This window comes from Callithrix jacchus, chromosome 11 (assembly GCF_049354715.1).
Source record: "Callithrix jacchus isolate 240 chromosome 11, calJac240_pri, whole genome shotgun sequence".
Taxonomy (NCBI): Eukaryota; Metazoa; Chordata; class Mammalia; order Primates; family Cebidae; genus Callithrix; species Callithrix jacchus.
The window spans coordinates 125940294-125963868 of record NC_133512.1 but is presented as its reverse complement, the minus strand read 5'-3'; the positions used below and the strand labels follow the sequence as shown (position 1 = coordinate 125963868).

Below are 23575 nucleotides of genomic sequence, written 5' to 3'. Positions count from 1 at the left end.
AGACACCATGCTGGAAAGCAGACATTTGATGCAAATTTTGAAAGTGGTTCAGAAAAGCTGATTCATAAGATCAGTTGAAAGATTCCCAGGGTGTGAACTTTCCCCTTCTCAGGTTTTTTTGTTTTGTTTTGTTTTTAAAGATTGGCAATCTTTGCAGCTCATCTTTGTAACAATAATTTAACAAGAAGTGATCTTGTTGCATGAAATATAGAGAAGATCAAGTAAGGAAAAATTTAACTTATTGTTGTCATGTTTTGAGATTCATGTTTTAAGATTGTCGAAGATATCATTTTTTAATATTCAAAAAGTGATTGGTTAAACCTATTGGAGCATGATTTGCAGAGACAGTACCACTAACTTTCCTAACTTTCACTGACATTTTTTTCCTATTGATCTTTTAAAAGTCAGTGACTCTTTTATTCATAATTTTGAACAGAAGATAGAACCTTATTCTGTACTGTATCCATTGCAAAGAAGATACCCATGGTTCCATGCTGTGGGGAAAGAAATGCGCTTGGAACCCTTAGGAACCAAGTCTAGTAGAAAGAAAGGATTCAAGTCGGGACAACCTGGGTTCCCAACCCTGACTCTTCTATGTGATTTTGAATGATGTGTTTACCAGTTCTAGGTCATGATCTCTATATTTAAAATGGGAACAATCATAGTTGTATCAAATGAGATAATGTGTGACCTTAGAATGTGTCTAATAAATATTAGTTTCCTTGTCTTTAATTATGGAAGATATAACTTGCTCTACAAGAAGACTCTTGGCATAGTAAATTACTGTGAGAGAGATGTTTATTTGTTTTCCTGTTTTAGGTTTCTTATGAAATTGTATAGACCTTTCTGTTATTTATTCAAATAGGCAGTTAATAAATATGGATATATGAATCAGTTTGGGCTGAGTAAATCTCCCGTATTCATATTCTCTCTCTTTCTCTCTAGTTTTGCCAGCTACCCTTTGGGCTTAGGAATGAACAAAATCTCAATATTTGTGGTGGATGAATCTCCAGCACACAGTGAGGCCCTGATCACGTACAAACTCACCATCTATAGAGAAGACCGCCCAAGTCTGCCCTTGTTTGAGGCCTTCACAGCGTGTGGTTTTGTGCAGGTAAGTGAAGTTTACATTTGCACTTGGGTTGAATTGGGAATGAGCTGTTAACCCGGGTGGAAAGTGCCAAATGGAAATTATTTTAGGAAATTGTATGCTTTGAAATCAAAATTGTGATCTCATTTCAAAAGAGTGAGAATCCCAGCCAGGTGTCTAAGGCACCTCATTGTGAGTGATTTTCTTTGTAGTGTGCTCATTGTGTTCATTGTGTTCAGTGGACTTATTGTGGTTAATGTTCAAAAACATGTGAGGACTTAGAGTTATAAAATCGATTTCACATTTTCCTTTTAAACTGGGCTATTTTTCTTGGATTTGTCCCTGGATCTACTTTTGAAATTTTAAACTAGATTTAGTAGAATTTACTTTAAAGAATAAGAGGAAAATTTATGGAACTATTTTACGGAAAGCATACTGGATAAGTAAAACTAAATTTGTTTGGGATAGATGTATTTCTCATTCACTTCTCATGCAGTGAGATTCACTTCTCATCATTTCATAAGGCTGTAGTTTCTCTTGTGAGCAAAATGTACTATTTTTTAACCTGTTCATTTTGGAGAAGGCTGAATGTTGCCCTAACACTTTTGTTCTATGGTTTTTCCCTATTTTTTCTCTTTTAAGAATCCTATGTATAATCTTGTACATTTCCTCATATTGTGTACCCCTTACTGCAGGTGATTTCAGGGAAGTAGTAACTGGTATTTTTATCACATATCTACTAATTCTCTCAGAAAGTGTACTTGCTAATATATCATGTCAAATTACATACTAATATGAGCTCTGAAGTGTAGATGGTTAGTAAAATAGAGGTATTGCTGACTGGGCCTTGGAGGTAGTATGGTTACCATGATTTTTAATGTAACAGCCAGATACAGTAATCACCCCACCACTGTCTTATCTGTTTTCAAGAGCTTTAACAATCTGAGGGATAGACATAATTTTTATTTTCTAAGGAAACCATATCACTAATTTATGAATTACTACTAAACCAAATTGAATTTCACATGTCTGAAGATTCATTCAAAAAAAGATAACGATCTTATTCTCAAAGATATTAATAAGCATACTTAAACAGAGTAGAGTAGAGTTTCATGGTCAAATAAACCCATTGGTTGATGAAGCAATGAGTTAAACAAAGCTAAGTAAGTGTCTTTACTATAGGATTTCTCTGAACCTCTAATATACTGATTTAAATGGTAGTTCATTATAGTCTGGAAAAAATATATATTTCACTTATATGATGTTCAAGAATAAGCAGAAGTAATCTATGTTTATAGAAGCCAGAATAGCAGTTACCTGGAAGGTGTGGGTACCAGTAAGCATGAGGGAACATTTTGGGCAAATGTCCAACATCAAGCTTATCTGATGTGCTTTTAATAGAATAGCTATTAATATTTTCTGTGGAAAATATTTGAGGAAACACTGGTCTACGCTATAGAGAAGACTTTAAAATATGTTCCTCTCAAGTTGTGACCTTTCAGTTTGCTTTATTTGGATTGCTGTCTCAATCTGCTTCTGAATTGAAGAACAAATAATATAGCCACACCAAAAGTGTTTAAAAAAATAAACAAAACTCTAGAGGGAGGTGTGCTTTTGTCTATTCGTGTATGTTTATGTGTGCGTAATCATTTCTAAACTAAATATTCTTAACCTTTTTGGTGGAGCACTATTTTTTCTTTCGTTGCTGGTGGAAGTGTAAAATGTTTGACCACTTTGGAGAACTTTGGCAGTATCCACTAAAACTAAATATGTATAAATGACTCAGCAATCCTTCCAGCTATACACCTAAGACAAATGAAGTCATATGCCCATAAAAAGACACACATACACAAAATATTCATATTGGTTTTATTCACAGTAGCTAACAGCTGAAAATAATCAGTAAGAAAGGAAACAAATCCAATATTATACTATTAGGGCACAAAAAATAAATGAACTACAGATATGTACAAATATGGAAGAATCTTCAAAACCTCAAGTTGATAAAAGCAAGCCAGACATCAATAATGAATGCTGAGAAGGATGTGGGGCAGAGGGAACCCTTGTACTCTGTTGGCGGGAAAGTAAATTAGTACAGCCACTATGGTGAACAGTAGCAAAGTTCCTCAAGAAACTAAAAATAGAACTAGTGTATAATCCAGCAATCCCACTGCTGAGTATATTTCCAAAATAAAGGAAATCATTATATTGAAGAGATATCTGCACTATGTTCCATTTATTGCAGCATTATTCATAATAGCCAAGATCTGCAATCAACCTAAGTGTCTGTCAATGGATGAATGGATAAAAAAATGCGATACATGTATACAATGGTGTATTACTCAGCCATAAAAATAAAATCCTGTCATTTGCAACAGGACGGATGGAACTGGAGGACATTACATTAAGTGAAATAAGCCAGAAACAGAAAGACAAATATCGCATGCTCTCAGTCATATGTGGGAGCCGAAGACCAGTGGATATCAGGAGATAAAGAGTAGATTGATGGTTAACCACAGGCTAAGTAGGGCAATGGAGAGGGTGGGATGAAGAGCGGTTGTTAATGGGCACAAAAACACAAATGGAAGGAATAAGGTCTAATGTTCAATAGCATAACAGGGCAACTATAGTTAGCAATAATTTATGATTTATTTCAAAATAACTAGAAGAGTGGAATTGGAATATTCCTACCACAAAGAAATGACAAATACTTGAGGTGATAGATATCCCAATTACTCTGATTTGATCATTGCACATTGTACACTTATATCAAAATATCACATGTATCCCATAAATATGTACAATTATTATGTAATCACAACAATTAAAAATAAAAAAAATTAAAAGAAGCCAGACATATAAAGAAATACTGTATTTCACTTATATAAAGTTCAAGAATAAACAAAACTAATCTATGTTTATAGAGGTCAGAATAGCAGGTACCTAGAGGGTGTGGTACCACTAAGTATGAGGGAACTTTTTGGGCAAATGTCCTTATCTTAATCCGGGTGACAGTTACACATATAACTAGGTGCTATCTAGATACATAAAAATTTACTTAACTGTGAACTTAAGATTTTTGCAATCTACTGTTCAAAATTATATATCAAATACACATGTATATTTGTGTATATATATATGAATTATGTATACTGCATATAAATTATATCTCAATAAAGTAAGAAAAAAGATTGGTGGCAAAGTACGTATTTCTATCTTGCATGACATGTTTCTCCAATGTTGTATTGATCAGAAACAAGTTAATTATCATGCCATGACTTTAAAGAATAGATTATGTCAGAAAAATGTTACTATAATATCAAGAAAAACATGAGAAAACTCTTGTGGGATGAATCCTACAGATGATTGCAGAAAAGTATGTTGGTAATTTATAACAACCTTTTCCACAAGGTCTTAATTTAAAGTTTACGTGTGGTCCCAAAGTAAGTATTGTATTTTATAAAATGGAAAATTGTCTGATAAGCACTAGTATTTTTTAGAAAGTGTCAAATTACTGAACAGAAAAATGTGGCATGAATAATGTGGACTGCTTAAGACACTTAACTAGGCACAAGTGGCTTCATGAGCTGGGGGAAGTCATCAGCAGGGGTAAAATTTTCTCACCATAGAGTCCACTTAAAATTTTAACTCGCAGACTTTTCTCTTATTTCTCTTTTATATTTAATCTCAGTAGGGTCTTTAGGTCTCCCAGCAAGCTGACACCATCACAAAGGTTAAAAGACAAATAAAAAGTGATGCGTACAATTTCTAATCTTCTATCAATTCTCAGGTATTTGAGAACTTCTAAATTAATAGCTAAGCAGATATACATCATAAGCCTTACACATTTTTAGTTTTCCAAGTTGTTCTTTTTTTCTCTTTTTCTGTCAACAGCCACGGTGTCCTCACTATACGTGTAGGGCTGAAATCTAGAGTCAAACTATTACAGAATAAATGATAAGCTGTTTTATTTGAATCCCCAAAGCCTATGCAGGCAAATCTAAAAGAAAACGAATTAAACATTTATTATATTTTATTTATGGGTCAAGGGGAAAAAATTACAATTTCTTCCTACATTTCAAATTAGATTTTGGTCTAATGAACACCATTCTTAAATTTTAAATAAACATTGTCTTAATCTATTTGTGCTGCTCTAACAAAATACTTGAGACTAGGCAGTTTATAGAGAACAAAAGCTTCTTTCCCTTAGTTCTGGAGGGTGGGAAGTCCAAAATCAAGGCACTGGCATTTGGTGGTGTCTGGTGAGGTTCTTTGTGCTGCATCCTCACATGGTGGAAGGGAGGAAATTCTATGTCCTCACATGGGGAAAGATTCAAAGGGCAGCAAAAAGGTCTAAACTAGTTCTCTCCAGCACTTTTATAATTAGTGCCCTCATAAATGACACTAATCCATCTACGAGGGTGGAACTCTCATGATTTAATCACATCCTAAAAATCTACACCTCTTAATAGCATCACAATGGGGATTAAGTTTCAACGCAAGAATTTTGGGGACATTCAAACTACAGCAAACTTAAAAGGCTATCCACCTCCAAATAACCGAAAAAGAAGAAACCAGTTTAAGATTAATCAAGGCTCCTAATTTCTCCTTTCCCTATTCTCTTACCTTCTGAGCATCAACTCTGCATGTTACCATTTTGCCAAAGGACTAACATGGCAAAGTAAGCAAAGATAAAGCATACCAGTCAGTTAAAAAATCAATTACAGTAACATTTTGATGAATAGTAAAATAATTTGATTAACTTGTTAATAGACATTTTATCAAACATTGTTAAGTACCTACTTAACCATAATGAACTATTTGAGTTTATTTAATGTCTATATTTTAATTCTTCTTATGCTAATTAGAATTTGTATATGATTGTCCAAGAGGCAGCTTTTAGTTTAGTTAGCTCTTAGTTTAGTTATTACCAGTGAAGGAGAGTTAATTTACATTTCACATCACCAGATCGGGACTAAAGTTTCTCAATCTCAGCACTATTGACATTTGAAGCTGGATATTTCTTTGTTCCAGGGAAGTTATTCTATTTATTGTGGGATGTTTAGCAGCACTCTTGGCTTTCATCCGCTAGATTCCTATAGCAACCCCCTCCCCAAAATGTGTCAACCAAAAATGTCTTTGGACATTGTCAAATGCCTGTTGAGAGACAAAGTCAACCCTGATTGAAAACCACTGGTTTAGACAAATGGGTGTCTGTTTTCTACTGTCCTATGTGTTTACTAGGAGTGTGAATAATTTATGAGTAATCCTACAATGTTGTATATTGGAGAAGCATTCTTATTTTTCATCTTTGTATTTTAAATCATTTCTGTAGACAGTGATACTGTTCTGACAACTCTTTATTCTATTCATTAATCTCCCTTCTTTTCTCTCCAATGTAATTATTGCAATCAAAAATTTGCATTCAAATACAGAAAACATTGTTAATGAAACATAAAATATCATATAATAGAGTGAGTCTGTTATTTCATTTTGATTTACCCATAAACAATATAATGTTTTGCTGTTAGGAAGAAAGATTTATAAAATAATAAATTGTTATTGTGGCTAGAATATTTCATGTTTAGGAATTAATAAAATATACTTATAAGAAAATCAATATACATATGGGGGAACATTTCTTTTAGTACTCCTTTCCAAATCAAAATTTTTTGACATGGGGAACAATATAATATTCACACAAGTTGATTTGTATAGATGATCTATGGTGTCACATACATTTTGTCCCCAAAATGTTGCACCAGAATAGAGTCATAAATAAAAGCTACAGAAAAGTTATATATAGGAGAAGTTATGTATATACGTTTCACAGATATATTTGAAATAGCTCTCATTTTAAAACAGATTACAATTTGCAAATAGAAAATACCAAGAGAAGACAAAATAGTGTTTAAAAATTGTCTAGCATTTAGCTACACAGTTGAAACTGGTATTTAATGACTTATTTTTAAAACATCAATTAGCCATCTATGTTCTGAGATATTAAATGATGTGTAAATGACTTCAGTTATGATATTTGAAGTGGTTTAGAACTCTCTCATTTATTTTTTCTACCTTTCCAACAGCATAGAGGGCCATTATAAAATAGCTCAAGTGATAGTTATCTAATATCTTAGCAAATATTCATATTAAGTACATTTATCAATAATTAATAAAAACCTGTTAGTTTCCAAGGTTATACTGTCAATTAAATACCTATTTAATGGCTATTAATTACCTTGCCTACTTTAATTTACCAGAGGAATATGATTTAATTTTTTAAGAATACAATATGTGCTGTAGTGAAATTCTCTCAACTAGTAACTGATTATTAAGTATCTGCTATGCACCATGTTCTGAGACATACACTGTGTGCTGTAGGGGAATACAATACCAGCTACAGCAGCCACGGAGGTAATAGGTTTAATAGCAATGCAGCATTTACAGAACTTTTATTATGTGCCAGGCATATGTTAGACACTTTACTTTCTTGCCTTATTTAATGTTTACCCCAACCTCAAATATAGGTGATTTTTAATGCTCCTCTTATTTTTTAATATATAGAGAAACTAAGGCTTTAGAAAGGCTAGAAATCTTGTGAGCCTTTTCTCTCAGACAGATCATTAGTAAAGGTGGGATTTGAATACAGGTCTTGCTGGCTTCAAGTAAAGGGAGAAAGATAGAGAACAACTAAAGAAATAGGAGCAGATAATACTGTCGATGCCAGAATTGTAAAGGACAGGAAGAACTTGTTGGGAACTGGGGAAGAGGGATAAGAACTGGTTGGGAGTTAGAAATGAGATTGAGTAAACTGGGCTGTTCCATAGCTTGTATTCCTGACATCTGTGGGTCCTAGTCACTTTTGCCTCTGTGGATCCTTTGTTCCAACAAATAAATAAATATTGCACTTTACAATAGTGTTGATGTAAAGATAAATATATTAATATTACAGATGTAGACTCTCTTCTCTGACTGAAAAGTTTGTTTCTTTTTTCTGCTCTTAAAGAAAATAAAAATTTGGGGGCCCCTAAAAAGATCACATGCTCTATGCACTGCAGCTGCTGTGTCTAATAGAGAAGTTGGGTCTACTCTAACATTTCACTCTAGAGATCCTTAGCAGTGGCACCTACTTTGCTGTCAAATGGCCTGGACTGTCCGCATTCTTTCAAGTCTTAAGTGCCCTTGATTTAAATGTATAACCTTTGCAGGTATTTCAGATTCTTTGTCCATGGACTGAGCCATCTTTTACCCGTGCTCTTCAAGAGCCCACAAAGCACCTAGGGAAGTGAAATGTTATTTCCATGAGCAGCGTGGAGACATTCTGAATGCATAGACCTCCCCAGTGGTCAGGAAGCATTTGCATACATCCAAGGCTTGGGAGGTTTTAACATTCAGTTTTCTACAAAAGCAAGCAAAGATGAGAGTGATGTATTCTTTCAATCATGATCTGTTTCAGCACTTATATAAATTATCTTTTGTGTTGATGAAAAATCAAGTTAAACACTCACCTCATGAGGTAGTGTCACTTATGATTAGATAGATTACCATTTAAATAAAAATTTTTGCACAGCACATTTGTTTTGCATGTTTCTCCAACTCACATCTGCTTCCTCTACTAGAAGAAGCAAACTTTTGCTATCCAGCAGAGCAGCAGAGCCAGTACAATGTGCAGGAGAATTGGGTCTTCCTAGCTTCTGACAGCATCCAGAGGAGTTTCTCTGAGTACTGCCTTCTGCTATATTTCCTCATTGTTGCTTCAAGTTTGTGTTTCAATATTCTAAGGATTTGTCTTCTGATTTCTGAACTGGACATAGAAATAGAAAGAAATCCTGAGGGTTTTTTTTTTTAAATATTCTGCTTGAGTAGCTGAATTTTCAATGTGACGTTTGAAACTTTGAAGGAGGTTGTGGCTAAAAGAGAAGTAGAGGGAACCTCTTTTTGATAATGCCAGTCCCTGATGCCCACATCTTTGTGGCTTGAATTGCTCCCAAATTTTATTTTTAATCTTTCTTTCTTCACTTCCTTCCCCATTTCTCAATCCAAACTAACTCTAGCAAAGGTATATACCAGCATAGTGAGGATGGTGGTGAGAGAAGAGATCATAGGTACGAGATTAGGAATTTTGTTTTCATAATTTCAGATTTTATTTTAGATTATGGGGGGGGGGACCTGTGCAGGTTTGTTACATTGGTATGTTGGGTGATCCTGAGGTTTGGGGTACAGTTTAACCCACCACCCAGGGAGTAAGCATAGTAGCCAAGAAGTAGTTTTTTAACTCTTGCCTGCCTTTCTTTCTTCCTGCTCTAGTATTGTCTATTGTTGCCATCTTCATGTCCATGCATACCCAGTGTTTAGCTCCTGCTTACCAGTGAGAACATGTGGTATTTGGTTTTCTGTTCCTGCATTAATATGCTTAGGATGATGGGCTCCAGCTGCATCAATGTTGCTGTAAAGGACATGATTTCATTCTTTTTTATGGCTGTGTAGTATTCCACATGGTGCATATGTATCATATTTTCTTTATCCATTTCACTGTGGATGAGCACCTAGGTTGATTTCATGTCTTTGCTATTGTGAATAGCACTGCAATGAGCATAGAAGTGCATATGTCTTTTTGATAGAATGATTTTTCTTTTGGATACATACCTAGTAATGGTATTGTTGGATTAAATTGTAATTTTGTTTTAAGGTCTTTGAAAAATCTCTAAACTGTCTTCCACAGTGGCTGAGTGAATTTACATTCCCGCCAACAGCATAAGTATTTCCTTTTCTCTGCTGCCTCAGGTTAGGCATTTTTGTAAATCCTTTTTCCCACAACCAAACCAAGTCTAAAACTTGATTTATTTTTTGAAAAAGATATTTTTGGCTTTATCAAACAACAAAGTTTGGCTCTATATAGGATAAGATAAAGCAAATGATTCCTCTGGGCCAGTGGTTCTTAACCTTTTGGAGGAGGCAATGTGCCCCCTAGAATAGCTGTGAAAGTTTTGACCCCTCATCTCAAGAAATAATGTACATATATATGCCCAATGGTGTACACAGTGTCAGAAGTATGAAAAGTCCCAGGTAAAAATTCCTGTCCTAGTAACTCACAATCTGAAGCAGAATAATACTAGTAGTGACACACATAATAAGGACAGTTTCATTTCTGGCATAAATGTACATTATTATAATTCAGTTTATTGAGCACTTGCTTTGTTCCAGCAACTGCACTATTTATATACATTGTTTGATTTGTAGTTTTGAATGATAAATAAATTAGTGTCTATATAAAAATATGACATTTCGGAATTACATGTGCTTTTTCAATGATCTGTATTAGTGGAAATAAGCAGCAATTGTTTAATTCTCAAGGCAAATTGTCACCAAATTTATTATTTGCCTTAGAAATAAATATCTGTAAAGAGCTACTAGCCCTTGCTTTCCTCTTACAGGCTCAAAAAGTGGTTATGAGATGTAGGTAATGGTACTCCTGAAAACTCAGGGAAATTGAACAATATATCATTTGGACTATTTATATTATACTCATTAGTCAAAGCCATTGGAGTGCTTTCTTTCAGCAGGCTATAACAAATTGTTTTTGTTAAAAGAAAGGTTGGCCCAATGTTTCAATTAGGTAATGCTGAGAAAATTTCCACATGCATTTGACTAACTGTGACATTTCCTTCAATAGGCATGTGTTGTAGGAACAAGAATGGGGGATGGAGTATTCCTTGCAGATGGTTTCACTGATTACAGAACTTACTACAGGCTGGTTTGATGTATGTTCCCTGAAGACAGAAGTAGGACACTTTACCACCTGACATATTTAACTTCTTTTGAAAATGATGCTAATTTGTCTTTTTTTCTTTTTCACCCACATCCCTTTTATAGGCAGGACTGATGAGTTTTAAACATTGAGCATGACTTCATTCTTCAAAGCAGAGCAGGCCCCTACCCAGTGCCCTCCAGCTCTCAGGGCCTCATTCTTTAGCAATGTGGTACAGACGTTCACTGTGTTTGCTGGGTTTTTACCTCCTCCACATCCCCCAGCTCCCCACCCCTCCACATGCTTGAAGATGATCTTTCCAGACCTAATGAATTGGAAAATAAATATTGCATGTGGGCTTCTTGACCTGACAAATTATTTTAAAATTAAATTCTTGATAAAGTTAAGAGACCCAGGTTTCAAAGGTTCAGGAAATAACAGGGAGGGAGAAATTTTCTTTGAGTGAAATAATCCCTCTTAAATACTTTGATCAAAAGTACTATTTATGTTGTTTGGATTTGAGTCACAGCTCAACTCTCACTTGTCAAAGACCTTGGACAATTTCTCATCTGTCATATATGGACAGTAATGATACTGACACTCAATGGAGTTTCAAGGAAAATGTGAGTTAATACTGTGAAGATCTTGGACTAGTGCTTGGGCACATAAAGAGTCCAGTATCCATGATGCAAAATATATATGTTAAAAATGATAGATAAATAAAATATGTCTTCAGATTGGCATAAGAGGAAAGTTTAAAACATCAAATTTTATTTTCCCGTTGAAGTCTAGTAAAATGTACTGGAAATTTTCAAATTGCTTATATTTAAGTTTAGATTTAATAAGATGCAAAAATATAAAGGACTTTGCAGCATGAATCACCTGTGCCAAATTATACATTACATTGTTGTACTAAATGTGATTATAAACATTTCAGAATTGAGTGTAAACTTATCCTTAAACCTGTATTTTGACAGCTGCATAATTAATGGTAAATGTCATTTTATTAGCAGTCTCAGCTGAGAGACTGGAAATTCAAGAATTATTTAACAATAAGAGAGGAAACATTGCTTTACTAAAACCAGAAACATCTTTCTCAGATTTTACTTTGTAGATTCCATTAAGGACAAGGATGAGGAGATCAATGTTCTCTGTGCCACTTTAATAAATTAGTAGCAAAGGATAAAGATATTATCTATGTTTTATGAGGAATGAGGCACAACCATAATGTGATTTAATTATTGTGTATCCATAATCTCTAAAAAATACTATTATTCTAAAAGACTATAAACTTTTTGAAATTAGATTTTATTCCAAGTGACTTTTAGATATTTTCCAAATGCTAATACTTCTTCACAGATTAGAGAAACAAAGCAAAAATAGACAATCAGGATTATATCAAGCTGAAAACCTTCTGCACACCAAAGGAAACAACCAGTGAAGAGAAGAGATAACCTACTAAATGGAAGAGACTTTTGCAAAGTGTCCATTTGACTGGGGTTTCATAGCTAAAATATGTAAGGAACTAAAACAACTCAATAGCAAAAAAAGTCTGATTTTAAAATGAGTAAAATTTCAGAAAAGACATTTTTCAAAAGAAGACATACACATAGCCAACAAGAATGTGAAAAAATGTTCCACATACTAACCATCAGAGAAATACAAATCGAAATCACCATGGCATATTATCCTACTCCAGTTAAAATGGTTTTTATCAAAAAGACAACAGATGCTGGCAAGAATGTGGAGAAAGGGGAACTCTAGCACATTGTCGTTGGGAATGTAAATTAGTACAGCCAATATGGAGAACAGTATGGAGGCTTCTCAAAAAGTAAAAATAGAACTACCAGATGATCCATCAACCCTGCTGCTGAGTGTATATGCAAAAGAAAGAAAGTCAATATACGTAAGAGATATTTGTGCTCCCCTGTTTATTGCAGTGCTATTCACAATAACCAAGATATGGAATCGACTTAAGGGTCTGTCACAGAAGAGTGGATAAAGAAAGCATGGTAGTATCCCCAAAGGAATATTATTCAGCTCTAAAAAGTATGAAATCGTATAATTTGCAGCAGCAGGAATGGAACTGGAGGCCACTATATTAAGTGTAATAAGCCAGGCACAGAAATGAATGTTCCATGTTCACATTCATATGTGTGAGATAAAAAAGTGCATCTCATGAAGTAGAATGATGGTTACCAGAGGCCAGAAATGGAAGGGAGGAGGAGAAAGATGAAAGGAAAAAAGAATATAACTATACGTATTACCACTGAACTGTACACTTAGGAATGATAAAGATAGTAAATTTTATATACATATTTTACCTGGATAAAAAATTTTAAAAATAAAATGTGATCTCTCATGACTCTTGCAAATGTTTATTGTATGCAGTGCAATGCTGTAAACTTGAACAACACCAGGGGATGCATCCAAAGTGCCATCACTAATGATGCTGGAAGTGCTCCTAAGACACGGAGAAAAGTCATGATATAACAGAAAAAGTTGAATTGCTTGATACCTATCATCAGTTAAATATGTGTTAATCAATTGTTTATGTCATTAGTAAGGCTTCAAGTCAATATTACATTATTAGTAGTTATGTTTCTGTAGAATCAAAAGTGATACTTGTTTTTTTTTTTTTTTTTTGAGACTGAGTTTCACTGTTACTGGCCAGGCTGTAGTGCAATGGCGCAATCTCAGCTCACCGCAACCTCTGCCTCCCAGGTTCAAGCGATTCTCCTGCCTCAGCCTTCCTGAGTAGCTGGGATTGCAGGCATTCACCAGCCACCACACCCAGCTAATTTTGTATTTTTAGTGGAGACAGGGTTTCTCCATGTTGGTCAGCTGGTCTTGAACTCCTGACCTCAGGTGATCCAACCACCTCAGCCTCCCAAAGCGCTGGGATTACAGGTTTGAGCCACTGTGCCTGGCCTACACTTGGACTTTTGACTGCCTTGAGGATTGGCACCACTAACCACCACCCCTCTTCTTACCTCCTGTTGTTCAAGGGTCAACTATATCTACTTTACATATAGCTTTGGCTCCAAGAGTTAATTTGTAGGTTATTGTTTGGAACTTGTCATTAATTTCTTGTTGATGTATAGAAGGAAATGTATAAATGAGGTTGGGTTTTAGGCAAGCCTTCAAAAGCCCACTTAATATATGATATCACTAATATAGTAATGGGGGCAATCATAAGAAAGGGGTCAAGTACACCGGGGAGCCCTGCAACAATTACATGTTGAGAAAAGGTTTTAGGGGCCAAAGCTCTTAATGGGGAAGACACCAGTAAAGAAGGGTGTGAGCTCGGGGCATGTTTCTAGCTGTAGTATTGATGACCAATAGTTCTATGGCCAGTAGCCAGGTTCACAGTTAGGCCATTTGTGAGCCTTCTCTTCCAATGTCACACTGAACTTTAGAGTTAGGAGGATCTTTGACATCTAACACCTCACCCTGCATATCAGTAAACCTCAATAGTTTGCCAAGGTTCACTATCAATAATTGACCAACGTTCATTGCCAGCCAATGGCAGAGTAAGGATGAGAACCCATGGATCAGGTGGCAAACCCGCTGGCAGTTTGTAGTTATGCCTTATGTAGAAGGGCTATTAACGTACAGATCTCGATATGGTTCCCGGAGCCAGCTCCACATCCTTCAGAAATTCACTAATGCGGACTATTTCTAAATGTATGAAATGAATGCTGGATTGCCAGTTCACTGATAATTTACCCTCCCTGGCTGAAAAAGGTCTCTGTTTCTTCTTTAGAACACTGAGTTAGCTGTTCTATACCCTTACTTGTTAAGTCTTAGTGGCGTCGTCTTGACATCACAAAATATAAAAACTGTAAAACTTTTTTTTGATGAAAGGAATTCATTATATTCAGAGACGATTATAATTCATTACTTTAATAAGCTTCCTTCAGTGATATCTACAAGGATAAAACCTACATTGGTAATCTGCAAATCTTCCCAATAGCCAATCAGCAAATAGGAAATAATTATTGGGTCATGGTATCAACATATGAGAGGTAATTGTTGTATTAAGTTCCGCTGCTATTAAAAGGATTGCGTGTTTGTTAGAAATTAAACAAATACATTTGTCTGAGGCCATACTGGTACAGAGTGCAAGAATAATGATTTGTATAAAGTCCCCAAAATAGCCTGCACTGACTGGGAGTCTTTGACATCCCTGTTCCCATGCTAAGTCCATCTGTGATCACAATAACCCCTCAGTCTGGCATTCAGCCCTCCCTGCCAACTGGACACATGCCACTGATGAACAGCTTCTCACCCCCCTTTATAACCAGAGCACAAATATTAGATGAATTTCCTTTGAACCTTGCTTCCTTTTGGCTCTTAACATAGTCTAGCTCCTTAGAAGAAACATTTCAGGTTCTGGGACCCACAGAATCCCTTATTAATCATCTTTTTTTTTTTTTCTGAAGGAACAAATAGTAAAAGGATTTTTATATTTCTCCAAGGTAATAGATACTGTGTATCATGATTGTAAAAGATGTCCCACTTCCTAAATATTTAATTAGAATCTGTCACTGCAGTATATGGAATATTAACCATCTTGCCCTTAAAAAGAGTACTAAGGTTTCTCTGCATATCAATAATACTATTAATAAGAATCAGAAGTTACATAGAAATCATTTATAGATATAGATATAGAATTAGAAATAATAAGAAATGATAGTCATTTTCTCTTTGATGCTTCTTCCAAAAACCTTCTAAACCTATTTCTTGGTCTAAAGAACATATTTCTTTAGACACTTTCATATGTAAACTAGCTAGACAACAGCCAAGCCATATTTAAATAACTCCATGTAATAAAATAATATGTTTTCCATATTAAGAGGAAAGATTCCAGAATGTTATATTCTCTTTAATGCCATTATCCAGTTAGAAAACTTTTAACCATAATGATAATAATTTCCAGCTATCCCAAATCCTAAAATAAAGTGCCAACCCCCCCCAAATATATTTTGTTACTGAAACATGTGTAAACAATTATGAATATCTAAACCATACTGGTATTGGTTTTCAGACTCACTCCAAAACTGTAGGGAAAAATTACCCCTAATGAGTATGTTGATAAATATATTAGACTTCAAAAGTTGCTTTTAAGACCCAGAGAATAGAGGTTTCATTTTTTATTGGATATTAAAAAATGGTATAAATTTTATATTTTACATTTCAGAAAAAGACATCTATATTGCTCTTCTGATTTGTAAAACTCAAGTTGATTCAAAACTGCACCAGAATCTGGGGAGTAATCAATTGGAAAGAGATTATAATTTGGGGGAGATCAATGAAGGCCTCTGACTTGATCAAAAGTTTTTCTTCTTGTTTTTCTCTTCAAAAAAATGAATAGAAGTACATGGATTCGTGCTCGCTTCAGCAGCACATATCTAAAATTAGAATGATACAGAGAAGGCATGGCTCCTGTGCAAGGATGACATGCAAATCCGTGAAGCGTTCCATATATAATAACGTTTTAAAGTTAAAAAAAAAAAAAAGAAGTACATGGATTCATTATGCTAGGTACATGGATTCATTATAAGAAAAAATTTGAAGCTAGTTATATATTTAAATACTAAAATGTTTAGTTCAAAAATAGTTTTAAATGAACCTACCTCTTATTGTTACCACAAGAAGCAATCCCAATCTTATTCAAATTCTATTTTAAATGGCGGGCCGGGCGCGGTGGTTCATGCCTGTAATCCCAGCACTTTGGGAGGCCGAGGTGGGTGGATCACGAGGTCAAGAGATCGAGACCATCCTGGTCAACATGGTGAAACCCCGTCTCTACTAAAAATACAAAAAAATAGCTGGGCGTGGTGGTGTGTGCCTGTAATCCCAGCTACTCAGGAGGCTGAGGCAGGAGAATTGCTGAACCCAGGAGGCGGAGGTTGCGGTGAGCCGAGATCATGCCATTGCACTCCAGCCTGGGTGACATGAGCAAAACTCCGTTTCAAAAAAAAAAAAAAAAAAAAAAAATGGCATGGATTCTCCCACCCATTAGCACAATATTGTTCACAATGGTAAAGTAATTATTGTATCTTTATAAAAACTCTAGTTAACACTCATTCTTTGATATTACTCTTTTGTCTCTGTGGTCTCTCTGTCTGTCTCTCTCCCTCATTTGCACACATATATGCACAGACACAAACACTCACACAGTCAATTTCTCCAGGCCAAAGCCTGGGTCTTTTATCGTCCTCACTTAGCGCGATGCCTGGGAAGTTCTTAGTATTTGTAAAATTAAATGATAATGTTCAAACCAGATACAAAATTAAACACATGCCATAATTTACAAGTTATGCTCTAGGTTACACTGATATGACATTCTTTAAAAATGTTAAAATACATGATTATGTTTATGGGTTCTTGCATATATAATTTTTAAATTGTTTTAGCTTTGTGTCTTGAAATCATATTGAACTGATGAGTTGAAAAACAGCATAAACAATTCCTGTACACTTTATATCCAGATTCCCCAAAATATTTTTTACATTTTTATTTACTTATTTAATCTTAAATGTTTATGGATATATAGTAGGGGTATGCATTTGTGGGGTACATGAGACTTAAAAATGTTGAATGCATCATTACATTACATCACTATTACATTATATCATTATGACATTACCTCACTATTACATTAGAATAGTGTTGATACTGTGTGTATGAAGGTTACATGAATACAATTTCTCTTCTCTTATCTCAGAAAAAAGAAGGTCTCCTTCTTAGCCTCAGACTTTCATATATTTGGCTGCAAGAGAGATATGAGGGGATAGAGAGTGAGAAGAGGTAACATTTGGGGAATATACTGTTCATGAAAAATGACTATGTCCCCACCCCCTGCTCCCAGAGGGGGAAGGGATAGGGGTCCATGAGTTCTCCCCCTAAGGTAATCACCTGTGAAGCTTAGAGATGACTTGAAGAGGGAGAGAAAGTTGCATGTTTACCTGGCTGAATATCTGCTTAGTAACAGGGTTTGAGGAATGTCCTTGTACTGCCAGAAAGGAAGAAAGAGCATGCTGAGATATTGCTGCTGGTGAGGTTTGCCAGGCTAAGAAGGGGCAAGAAGCAGTCCCCTGAGTTCTCAGGAATTCCAGGTAGAGGTATATCTGTCCCAGGCCACAGGCCCCAGAGTTAAAGTTATAGAAGGTAGAAGAAATTAGGTTCGATATCTAGGCTTCTCAGGGACCTGGCATGAGATGACAAGACACCTGAGGCTTTTAATCAGGATCAGCTGGAAACTGTAGCTGAGCCTCTCAATGCTCCAGGCAACTGACTCAACATCAGAGCTTTCTGAGGCTGCCCCCCCACAATGAGACAATGAGTGAGGTTAACAGGAATGACCCCCCAAAAAAGATTTAGTTTGTCCTCTTCTTCTACCTTAAATCAAAAGGAACAAATTTGGGAAAGTTATGAGAGAATGGACCTCATTCACCACCTCCAACTCTTCAGTTATTAGTTTTTTTATTGCTGTGCAACAAATTACCAAAAACATGGCAACTTAAAACCACATCCATTCACTAGTTCACAGTTTGGTAGCTTAGAAATCCAGGGGCAGTGGGATGGGTGTTCTCTGGTCAGAGCTCAAAATTTAAAATTAAAGCATTGGCCAGGCTAAATTCTTGTCTGGAGCCTCTGGGGAAGAGCCCACTGAGAAGCTGGCAGAATTCCCCTCCCTGCAACTGGAGGGCTGAAGCCCCTGTTTCCTTATAAGCTGCCAGTCAAGAACTGCTCTCAGCTCCCAGAGGCTGCCCACATTCCTTTGCCACCTGGTCCCCTCCATCTTCTAACCCAGCAATGGAGACTCTGACACCTTGAATCTCTCCCAGAATTTTTCTTTCTCTATATTCCTTGTCTCTGACATCTAGACCCAGATTTTAGCTCCCTAATTTAAGTTCAACTGATTTGTGAATATAATTACATGTGGAAAATTCCTTCCAGCAACACCTGGATTAGTGTTTGTTTGAGTAAGTGGAGGAAGATGTATATACATCAAGGGCCAGGAATTTTAAGAGCTATCTCATAATTAGCTCTGTCATACTTCTCTACCTACCTTTAAGTGTGAGAGCTGCAAATCTATACTTCCCTTGGGGGAAGGTTTTGGATCCAAATGAGAATAAAGTTTTAGTGAAAATGAGACTTTTAATAACTGGCAATAACTTAAGTGTAATGACACAGGACTTTAATATCATTAAGGGAGCCAGATCCATTAAGAAAAGGGGTAGGTTTGTCAACAGAGCTGGATAGTAGCAGTTATTCAAAAAATAAAATTATTTCTTATTTATTTACCTTAAAAGTTGAGAATCTTCAATTGAAACTATTATCTATGATTGAAACATCCTCATACAGTAGAGCATTTTATTGTAGTAGATGCCTACACTGTTCTTGCTATATTTTATCACATTAATGTTTAAGATAACCCTATGTGATTGGTACTATCATCACAGTAAATAAAAGGCAGACCTGAGACTTAAATCCATAAAGCGTTGCAAACACAAATCTTTTCACTTTTGGCTAATGTAAATGACAGAATTAGGCCAGGTGTGAGGCAATCGGAAGTGGTGAGGACTACAGCTAAGTGGAAAGCATATGCCCTGTTAAATGTGAACAGCAACTGCTCAGCTGAAGATATTTGCTGCTATTTTGGGAGGCTGTTTCAGTATTGTGGAATCTCCTGATCCTTTCAAAGAAACTTAACATTGGAATTTTAATGGAAGATCTCTCAAGTTTTATATATTGGTAACTAATTTTTAAAAGGGAAACCTCTCCATGACAAACAGAGAAGTGAATAAAGTTCTGTGATCAGATTCAGCACAGGGACCATCAGTTCGTGTCTTCTGATATCATCCAATGTACTCATACCATAAATGATAAACTTAATGTGTATGGGGAAAGGAAGGATGGGAGTTGATGAGAAGGGATATAATGACTAGAACAATTTATATTGTTAATTTAAAAAGCCTACTTTGATGTGGTTTTTAAAGTAAAGAGGATTACTAGCAGATTTTACTAAAAAAAATCCAGATATTCCAAGCTCCAGGTGAAGTTTGATTCAGTGTTTAAACAATGACACCTGCTTCCTCTCCATCTCATTGCTGTATACTTTAGTTGTTACTTCACCCTCAGACTCCACATGGGAGCCTTTAGGCAGCTGCAGGTTCTCTCAGATGTCCACACATGGCTGTGGTCCTGCTGAACTTCAAAATCTTACATCACTTTCCTGGGAGTCCCTGCAAAACCTGCATAAATATCATTATCACTGATTGGATTTCGTGCCCAGGTCCTAACAGCTGATTGATTTAAGCCAATGAAGTCTAACCCTAGAACTGGTAAGAGGCCAATCCTTCAAACCTCATAGCTAAGCATAAACAACAATCAATTCCCAAAGGAAATTAGAAATACTCTTAAGAAAGACAGATGCTAGGAAACAAAGAACAGAATCTATCTGAGGTTTGTCTTCTGAATACCTCCTCAGTTCTAGGACTTAAAAGACGTCTATGAAATATCTACTTCCAGTCTCAACTCTCCTTGTGGACTCTGATCTATTTATCCAAATGCATATAATCCACTTTTACTTAGACATCGCTATGTCATTTTATCCTTTCTACCCCGCTTCCCACAACACTCTACTACATCTAATTTCTTAGTCAACATTCTTGGGTGCAGGAAATAGAAATCAGTTCTAGCTAACCTAAGCAGAAAAGGAACTTTATTCAAAACATATCTGGTAGCTTACAGAATTTAGCTACTGTGGGAAGATTATAGAAGCAGAGACTAGACAGGAATCAAGGGAAATAGGGGGAGCTGCAGGCAAGGTACTACCCCAAATCCCACTGTCTCTGGACACACTTTCTTCCCCAGAGCCTGCAGGCTGCTGCTTCTGCCTCTGCTGCTGAATGTCAAGGTCATGAGTGATTTCTAAACTGTCCTCTCTTATTTATGTCATTTGTTCCAAATTCAGAATCTTAGGTTGGGGCATCTAGTTAGCCACATTTAAATCACATGTCTTGTCCTACTCACTAGATAGAGCAGGATTACTTGGCATTTATAGTATAGGATTACTTCTGAATAAGAGAGGGTTGAACAATGGGCAATGAAAAAATGACAATGTCCTTAATTCTTATATTTCATGGAGCCTCACAACAAGACAGCTACCAGTTAAATATAAATAAGTCCATTCTCATACCTATAGCTCTCTAAAGATAAAATAAATATGTCATCTCTATGGGCAATATGTTTCTTTCTCTTTTTTTTCATTCTATGTTTCTCTTTAAAGTATCCAAGGCATAGATTCACTGACCACTTGGTGGCAATATTAAAGAAAGAGTCCAGGCATCACAGGGTTGGATAGACCAAATGATTTTTTAAAACCTCAATAATCTAAACATTTTAGATCAATGTCAAGTTAGAAGTATGCCCTCAGTCCCAATTTACTGCTAGGTGTTCTGCTCTTTCTTCCACTATTTGTGTGTTTGTAAATACTAAGAAACAAAAGCTCTGAACATCCCATATCTGATTTGAGGGCCCTAATAAGACCCTGTGATCACTTCCTTTTCCAGATGCCACAGGGCTTCACCCACTGCTGGATACTTGGCCCAGGATTTGAAGGGGATGTGTGTCACTGTGGATTTGGAGGATTATATCCACAATTTGCCACCCAATTCCTCTCTGGCCTAGTATACTTCTTTAGTTCACTTCTCAAGTTTCATCTAAGCCTTAAATGTTTCTGACTGATTATGAGCAAAGTGGGGACTTAGGAATCCCCTCCCTGAAAGACAATAGGACCATGTTGACCAGGGCACTGGCTTCACTTTCTTTCATTCCACTTTTGTCACTGCTTTTCCTTATCCTAGGGATTCTCAAACTTAATCATGCATTGAAATTTCCCAGAGGGCTTATTAAAACACAGACTGCTGGCTTCACTTCAACTCCACATTGCCACTCAGTAGGTTTAGGGTGGGGTCCAATAATCTGCATATCTAACACCTTTCCAGCGATGCTGATGCCATGCCTCTTGTCCCCAAACCACACTTTGAGACACATTGCCTTTTACTACCACTAAGCTAATGCCTTTTCTTTTTTATATAAAAAGTACCTCCTTTTACCATTATGTAGCTCAGGTGCATTCTCCTTTTCATACATATCTTCCATATTCCATTTATTTTGTCTGATATGAAAGGCTATTTCTTTACCTCTCAAAATACCCTGTTTTGTGTACAAAAAGACTAAAGTTTAAGTAATGTCACCAAGGAGATAAATTTTTCAGGGAATAAAATGAACACCTTTAGTGGTACTTCCCGTAACTTGACTGCTAATCCTATATTGTCCACTCTGTATTCTTTATGACATAAATGTGTCTTCATTTTCTCAACTTTTTTGACTTTTCCTATAAGTGATTCTGAATATCAAAGGTATTTTTCCAAGTTTTTTTTCTTAAACTCTCTGAAATTTTGAAATCCATTCATTATTTTCTTACATTTGAGTATTTCAGTGATTGCCTTTCTAACATAAATTGCAATGTTTCTCAAGTTTTATTTGCCCTTGTTAAACATAATTTAAATCTATAAAAACGGTCCTTTGTGGGGACATGAATGAACCTGGAAACCATCATTCTCAGCAAACTGACACAAGAACAGAAAATCAAACACTGCATGTTCTCACTCATAGGTGGGTGTTGAACAATGAGAATATATGGACACAGGGAGGGGAGCATCACACACTGGGGTCTGTCGGGGAGAAATAGGGGAGGGACAGCGGGGGGTGGGGAGTTGGGGAGAAATAGCGTGGGGAGAAATGCCAGATATAGGTGATCGGGAGAAAGGCAGCAAATCACACTGCTGTGTGTGTACCTATGCAACAATCTTACATGTTCTTCACATGTACCCCAAAACCTAAAATGCAATAAAAAAAAAGAAAAAGAAAAAAGAAAACAAAAAGAACAAAAAAAGGAAAAGTAATGTCAAAAGACCTGCCAAACAAAGTAGTATATGTTGGATATAAACTTCATTTAAGTATCCAGTAAGTGTTTTCCCTTGTTTCTTTTGTTGTTATTGTTGTTTGTAACTGTTTTTGAGAAAGCAACTTCTAAAAGCAAAAGTAAATTTTTTTGATCAAACTTTAAAAATTAAAAACTCATTAACTGACCAGAAATGAAAATAAAAGTTCTATTCATTAATGATCAAATTCATGTTTGAGAACATAATTTCATATGAGTAGCTTCAAATAATCTTTACCCCAGTCTTCCTACTATTCAGTCATCAAAGAATGATATGTTTAGTAATCATTTGACCAAGCCATACATCATTAAAAATGTCCCCTTCTTAGAATTAACACCCTCTATACTTTAATTTCCTTTCACTCTGTCCCCAATCTTTAGAGACCTCACCAGAGTTCACATATGTCCCCACCCTACTTCAGTCCCCTATAAGATTAACCACCACTAAGTCTAAAGTTTCTAAATTATTATTTTTTTCTACTTTTTGGCATGTGTGGAGGAAAAGGTAAAATTTTTACAATTCTGAGAAAGATAATATATTTAAAGATTTGCACTGATAAAGATCAAGCATTTCTTTTGATTCTGGCTCTCATTTAAATCATTTGTATTCCAATTATGTGTTAACTTTCTAAATGGCCTCTTCAGCATCAAACTAAAATATAATTGTATATATTTGTGGCTTTTATAAACTCTATACTCTTGAGAGTCATCCAAG

General features: G+C 35.7%; 1 protein-coding gene and 1 non-coding gene across 9 annotated transcripts in view; both read left to right on the top strand.

Moving 5' to 3' along the window:
• The window catches only part of CPED1 (cadherin like and PC-esterase domain containing 1), a 316126-nt gene that overhangs the window by 161029 nt on the left and 131522 nt on the right, over positions 1-23575 (top strand). For all 8 annotated transcript variants that reach the window (XR_013524307.1, XR_013524306.1, XM_002752075.7 and 5 more), the window contains one exon: positions 946-1114. Coding sequence is in view for 6 of the 8 variants with exons in the window: in XM_002752075.7 (XP_002752121.4) it covers positions 946-1114 (169 nt within the window). In the remaining 2 variants the exon portion in view is untranslated. The remainder of the gene's footprint in view (positions 1-945; positions 1115-23575) is intronic.
• LOC118143941 (U6 spliceosomal RNA) lies at positions 16230-16331 on the top strand. Its single transcript, XR_004728424.1, has one exon. It is a non-coding gene; the product is annotated as a U6 spliceosomal RNA (small nuclear RNA).